General features: G+C 36.9%; 1 protein-coding gene across 1 annotated transcript in view; it reads right to left on the bottom strand.

Annotated features, from left to right (window-relative positions):
* Positions 1-1,089: 1,089 nt before the first annotated feature.
* The window catches only part of LOC122255978 (fibroblast growth factor receptor 3), a 139,497-nt gene continuing 133,086 nt past the window's right edge, over positions 1,090-7,500 (bottom strand). Inside the window, exon 6 of the mRNA XM_043020378.2 lies at positions 1,090-4,770. Within this exon, the coding sequence (XP_042876312.2) occupies positions 4,001-4,770 (770 nt within the window). The 3' untranslated portion in view covers positions 1,090-4,000. The remainder of the gene's footprint in view (positions 4,771-7,500) is intronic.

Below are 7,500 nucleotides of genomic sequence, written 5' to 3'. Positions count from 1 at the left end.
TAGAAATAAGAAAATTATTAAGACCTCCACTGTATTTCCATAAGTCATATATACTGCAATTGAAATCTAATGCCAGTCGTTTTAGATATCACAAACACAATCAAAATAACCAGGTTATCCTAATTGGCCGTTAAAAGCTCTGCTGCTTGAGAGCATTGCATGTTTTATGTCATGTGACGGTGCAACGACGAATGTGCAGACTGTAGGCTCATATGTTGAATCAAATTGTGATGTTGAAAGATAACGTTGATTAGATTTGGCGGTTTGTAACATATGGCCAGTACATCGGAAAGCTTTCAAAAATATTTCATTTCTCTCCGTTTTTTTTTTCTCTTTTTTTTCGAATAGAATTGAATACATAATATTCCGTCTATTACCAAAGTGCGGGTATCCGTGATTTAATTTTGGGCTAAACGGATTTTTTTTTTCCCCCTCCGCACATAAAAGTGTGATGGGAATGAAGAATGAAATGACAACTGGAAACAAGAATATGATGGGAATGACAATATTGAATAAAGTGTGATGAGTAATGGTGATGATGGGGGTTGGGGTGGGGGGGTGGAGGGTACGAATGTAACACTAGTTGATGATTTCGATTGTATTTCATTTATCTATTTTTTCATATTATCATTATCATTAATAGTACCATTATCATTACATTCATTGTTATGATTTTGATGTTAACATCATCATTATTGTTGTTATTATCATCATCATTGATTTAATGATTATTTTTATCTCCATCATTATTTCTATTACTGTTTTTCTCATCATCACTGTTATTGATATTACAGTATTACTAAAATATTATCATTCTTATTGTTATAGTCATACTACAATAATAATAATGATATCATGATCACTATAGTTATCATTATAATGATGATGATCATTATTATCATAATAATCAATTATAGTTATTATATTATAATTACAATTACTATGACGGTAATTATCACCATCATCTTTATCATCATACCATTACTGCGTATCTCGAAATTTGTTACTTGTACTTGAAAATCTTTTTTTTTTTCATCTTTTTTTTTATCTTTTTTTCTATTCACAAGGAGGAATTATGGAAACACTTCATATGGTGACCCATTTATTACAAACATTTTATATATACAAAACATATAATTCATAATATAGTGAACATTTCTTATCCTATCGGGCTAGAACTCACTTGCCAGACGCGTCTATAAAGCATGTATTTATTTGCGTGTTTTTACGTGTGTGAGTGTGTGTGTGTGTGTGTGTGTGTGTGTGTGTGTGTGTGTGTGTGTGTGTGTGTGTGTGTGTGTGTGTGTGTGTGTGTGTGTGTGTGTGTGTGTGTGTGTGTGTTTGTGCGTGTGCGCCTGTGTTTATCCTTTATTACACGAAAATATATATAATAAAACAAAAAAGTATTATTTTTTTCTGAATCTATTAAGTAAGAATTTTCTGAAACCTCCTCCCCTTTTTTGATCCTCTTACCAGCATGTACTTTCCATTTTTTTTTTTTTTTTTTTTTTTTTTTTTCAATAGAAAACACCTTGAATTTTAAGCGGTTTTCTTCAACAGCTTTCGTATAGCCCTTATTAACTTGATACATTTTATGTATGGAAGGAGGATTTCACTCATTATTATGCAAATTGTTGCCAACAATAAACATGAGGGTGTGCCATCTACATACCCTGACATCAATACATTATGACATATGTGAGAATCCTGCTTACGCACTTGAACACCTTTGTATGACATGTTCTCTTAGATCCTCTTTTGTTCTCTAGATGAATAACTCATCAGGAAATAATATACTCCTGATTAGTGAGAAACAGAACCAACATGAACCCGAAATATGAAACACACACGCTAAAAGTTGTCCTTGTTTACATAATCATAAAACAAATACAACTCTTGAGAACAGTTCACCATCGAACTGAGCTTTATAGCAAAACTACCATTATATATGCCGTAGTTCTCATCCTCTGTGATCTGGAGTTTGATTTCATAATGTCCCAACCACAGCTGGAATCACACTCTCTCCACAGGAGAGGAGGCGTGGCATGAGATCCCTAAGACTACGACAGTTCAGCTGGGTCAACTGCACGTGATGGAGGTCCTTGGCAATCGATGGAGAAAGAATGTTGCTGACTCTTTGACGTTTTACATTGTCACCATGTCTCTTTTTGGGGCCACCCAAGATTGCATGGCCAACTTGAACTGCTAACAATGCAGATACTTTTCCGATACGAATGGCATTCCGACATTGCACTAGGTTTTTACACTGCAAAGTCTTCGTTAGCTGTGATGACATTGCCGTTGTATAAATTGAAGTCTTGGCTCACATCTTGCTGCGATGGATAGACGCACACTGCACGGGTGACCGAGGGCGACTTTATAAGAAAGATTAGATCACTTTGATTTACCTTAATTAAAGTAACGATTGTTGATCTGGCGGTGTCTCAGATGCAATGGGCGAAGGGCAGGAGGGAATGGAACGAGTTTCGTCCTTACTCTTCCTATCGACGTCACTTTAGATATGGTTATCGCAAGTATTGGTGGTGGTTATGTTCACTACATTAATTTCTATGTGGAGAGATCTGTGAAACAAGGATTACAGGGACGTGACCTTACAATATAATTCAGCCACAAGGAAGACTTGTAGCTCGCACTGAATATGACTGCTTCCCACACAAAGAGGCAGCCTCGACAGTGATTCAAGGAGCTAAACCCACTCCTTTCACAAGATGAAAAATGCATTTTGATTCATAAGTAAAAACCCAACCTTGTTTTCTTTCTAGAAATCCTTTTCATGGGAGATTTCACGTGTCAGTACATTTCTTTGTTTGTGCCCTCAGTGTAAATCAGACGTATATCAGTATACATTTATACATGACTGGACTCTGTGTCTTATTGAGGATTACTAACTAAAGGGCCTGCAACATTCAAACTCCAACATCGACCTCCAATCCCAGCTCATGCACACTCATAATCGTGACCACGCCACGAAATTTCTAAATCAAAATAGCATCTTTTAAATAACATCTATGTAATCTACACAGAAAGCTCAATGTCGTGTGCTTTATTTATCTTTTGGGGGGAGGGTAATAGTTTAGTTGATTGAATATCCATTAGTCTCGAGAAAATGTGTAAAGTGTACGTTAAACATAGAAATTAACTTATCCAGCAGTCCATACACAAAACATTGAATACAAATGGAGTTCACAAGGGGTTGTTCCTCCGCGGGTGACTGAAAGGAGCTTAGGGGCGACTCCTGCGTTACTCGGATGCCTCATCTATATGATTATAAGCATCCCGAGGCAACCGAGTAGTGCTGTTCGTGGTAGAGGGAGACGTTAAAATAGCCGTAAAGAACTTTGGGGTAAAGAAGAGAGAGGCAGATAAAGAGAAAGAACAGCGGGTAAAGAAGAGAGGGAGCAAAAGAGAAGGAAACTCTTAAAGGATGCTTAGAGAAAGAGAAGAGACAGAGAAAGAGAGCGATTAGTTGTCTTGCGGAAGACTTCAGAGACCAGATCTAGACATATTCAAAACGACACATAATCAACATCAGTAGACAATCTCTAATATGGCCAAACTCAACCAATGAAATAATTATCAACTTCTTTACAAACCTAAGGATTAAAATTGTAAATATGTATTTTATTGAGCCTTGTTTATCTATGATAACTGTCAAGAAGGCTCAGAGGGACACAGAAACACACCGAGAGCCTCTTTGAATAAGGACCAGAGAAAGATAATTATTTACAGTCAAGTTTGACATTATTTCTCCTCCACTCTTCCTTTTGACCGTTGCTGTCCTCGCGTGAGGTCGTTACCTCTGCCTTGATGCGTCTTCGTCTTTCATAAACGTCTACAAAACGACAGATGTTTCTTAAGACTTATCCTGTCTAATTGCCAACAGGGAACAATTGTTTGTACGACTCTATCTGTACACATAAAAATGCTATATTTATGTACATGTATATACAGGCTTGTATCGGAGAGACGAGCTCGGTGATCACCGAGTCGCCTGGACAGAGGCTGACCGGCGGGCGGGGCGCGTGTTCCGGGCCTCGCTGGGGCGCACTTCGCAGGACGGCACGGCGGCCACGCAGGGCATCCCTTCCTCTCCCAGGAGGCGCAGACGTTCGGAGGCGCGGGCGGCGAAGGGCTGGTAGGCAAGGTCGAGGCAAAGTAGGCGGTCGTCGAAGCGGGCGGGGTTGTCGATGGCACTTACTTGTGGCCGGGCTTGAGTCTCAAGGAAGGATGTTAAAGGGTCACCCTTGAGGAAGAGTGGCACTCCGGGCTTAGTCAAGAGGCGAGGGGAGGCGGGAGGGGAGCCACTCTGTGCTCCTCCATCCACCCAGGACCTCCCGGTGGTGCCTTGACCCTCATGGACGCCCGCGAGGCCTTGGTACTTGGCAGGGAGGTCGACCATGTTATCACTCTTTGGCAGGACAACTAGTAAGTCTCGCAGGATCTCCAGTGTTCTCTCTTTGTCCTGGCCTTGGAGGACGTGGGCGGAGGGCGACAAAGGGCCGAGCGAAGCAAGGGAGGACCGGGGAGGCAAAGGAAGAAGAGAGCAATCCAAGGGAGAACAAGCGGCAACCGGAGGGTCTTGATCTACTGTCTTTCGGGGCTTTGTATCCGCCTTATTATCTTCTTCATTGAAGCGGAGTGAGGAGGTCATGGCCAAGAGGACGAGGAGGAGGAAGAGGAGCTGCAGTTTGCCGGCCTGCACGCCCCCCGCACCGCTGGTCTCCGCCTGCATCGCCGCCGGGTGCTTCTCTGCGGGTTAAAAAAGAGGAAATCATTAAAGGCCAGTTTTAATGTTTTCTTTCGAAACGAATGAAAATGCTGATACTGAAATGAAAAAAAGGTATAGAATGAACATTTCGTGAGAGTTGAATTGGTCTGAAATAAAAATACGAAACGCAATTTGGACCCAATGTGTAAATCCACGGTGTTAAATAGAATTATTAAAATAAGTACAGGTATGAAAGTGCAGAAATGATCGTTTGATTTTACGTTCTAAAGTTATTCGTACACCTTAAAATGCAAACGGGGTAGAACGGCAAATGCAAAAATAGGTGAAAATGGATAAAGTGTATGCGGTATATCCCCAATACTATATAGAGCCATCTGACTTACACTTTAACTTGAAGCTGTGTTCTCTTCCCTTTGCTTATCTTAGCCATTGCATTTCTACATCAAAACAGCTTCAATCCGACAATTCTATCTGTTCGTCTCTCTCTCTCTCTCTCTCTCTCTCTCTCTCTCTCTCTCTCTCTCTCTCTCTCTCTCTCTCTCTCTCTCTCTCTCTCTCTCTCTCTCTCTCTCTCTCTCTCCTCTCTCTCTCTCCTCTCTCTCTCTCCTCTCTCTCTCTCCTTCTCTCTCTCTCTCTCTCTCTCTCTCTCTCTCTCTCTCTCTCTCTCTCTCTCCCTCTCTCTCTCTCTCTCTCTCTCTCTCTCTCTCTCTCTCTCTCTCTCTCTCTCTCTCTCTCTCTCTCTCTCCCTCTCTCTCTCTCTCTCTCTCTCTCCCTCCCTCTCTCTCTCTCTCTCTCTCTTTGAGTAAGATCAAAGTTGTTACCCTTCTTTGATCCTTTCAAGTTATACTCCATTTAGAGATTCCATAAAGTTTACTTTTTTCTTATTACTTACAAACTATTTATCCAATTTATATTTATATTCATTCATTCATTCATTTTTATCATGTTTCTATTCAAACTCTGGCAAGTAATAAAACTAGATTATTGATAATCAGATTCATGATGATGATGATACTGATAATGATAATGATAATGATAATGATGATGATTATGTTGATGATAATGATAATGATGATGATTATGTTGATGATAATGATAATGATGATGATTATGTTGATGATAATGATAATGATGACGATAACGATGATGATGATGAATGATAATGATGATAACAATAATAATAATAACAATAATAATGATAAAAATAACTATAATAAAATATTAACAACAATAATACTAATACTTTTTAAAAATATGTACTTTTATATAATAATACTAGCACGAAGCAGGTGGGAGTACGCGTACCAAGTACTGAGAAGATAATACATTACTTAAAAAAAAACACACAGAGAAATGATCTTGCGAGAATATCATTAGAAAATCAAAACTAATAATATAATAGGGATAGTAAATAAACAAACCCTCCTACTATTTCTATAACGCAGTGTATGACGATAGATAATTATTTCCATTTCGGAGATATATATATATATAATTAACCAGTCCTTGTCGATAGAGCTGTCACGAGCAAGGCAGATAAATACGTAAATAAGTAAGAGATAGCGTAGATAGATTTAGAAAAATAGTAGACTTAGAAAATGCTGTAAGTGTAAATTTGTAAATGAATAGACCTAGAACATTTTGTAAGTGTAAATTTGTAAATGAGTAGACTTAGAAAACTTTGTAAGTGTAAATTTGTAAATGAGTAGACTTTAAAAAAATTGTAAGAGTAAATCTGTAAATGAGTAAATTTGTAAATGAGTAGACTTTAAAAAAAAATTAAGAGTAAATCTGTAAATGAGTAAACTTAGAAAACTTTGTAAGTGTAAATTTGTAAATGAGTAGACTTTAAAAAATTTGTAAGAGTAAATTTGTAAATGAGTAGACTTAGAAAACTTTGTAAGTGTAAATTTGTAAATGAGTAGACTTAGAAAATTTTGTAAGTGCAACGAAAAAGGGATGCAAAGGAGATCACGTTCGAACATGTCTCAGACTCTCGGAACAAAAGAAAGGAGAAGGACATGCAAAATGGAGAAAGAAAGTTTTGCTTGGACGACATTGTAAACAGAAGGAAAGTTTGGTTGTGAAAGTTTTTTTTTTATTTTTGTTGTTGTTTTTGTTGTTGCTGAAGGGACACCCTCTCTGCTCGGGATCTGATATTTAGGACATATGTAGAGATAACAAGTAGATATATGTAACAGAGTAGATGAAAAATGTTATATGCTGATGCAGGCATGGTGAATAAGTCCAGAGAATGTGCGAGTATGCTGAACTATACATACTTCTTGAAGCTAAAAAGGTGCTAGAGTTAAGGCAAGGGAAGGCGGAGCAGTAACAAATTCTAGAAAGGCAGATAAAAATGCGAAGTGCGAAGACTAAAAGCATCTAGGCAGAGACAAAAATATGAAATGTTACCTGAAATGAGGAAAAAAGAAAAGAAAGAAAGACAGAAGAAAAAAAGAAGAATATATATATATATATATATATATATATATATATATATATATATATATATAATATAATATATAATATATATATATATATATATATATATATAATATATATATATATATGTATGTATGTAAATATATATATATATATGTAACATTATATATGTAAATATATATATATATATATATATATATATATATATATATATATATATATATATATATATATGGGTATATATATATATTTATATATATATATATATATATATATATATATATATATATATACATATATAATAA

This window comes from Penaeus japonicus, unplaced genomic scaffold (genome assembly GCF_977035675.1).
Source record: "Penaeus japonicus unplaced genomic scaffold, GWHDUDI00000001_assembly GWHDUDI00000026, whole genome shotgun sequence".
Classification (NCBI taxonomy): domain Eukaryota; kingdom Metazoa; phylum Arthropoda; class Malacostraca; order Decapoda; family Penaeidae; genus Penaeus; species Penaeus japonicus.
Note: the sequence above shows the minus strand (reverse complement) of the source record. Positions and strands in the feature narration are given on the sequence as shown.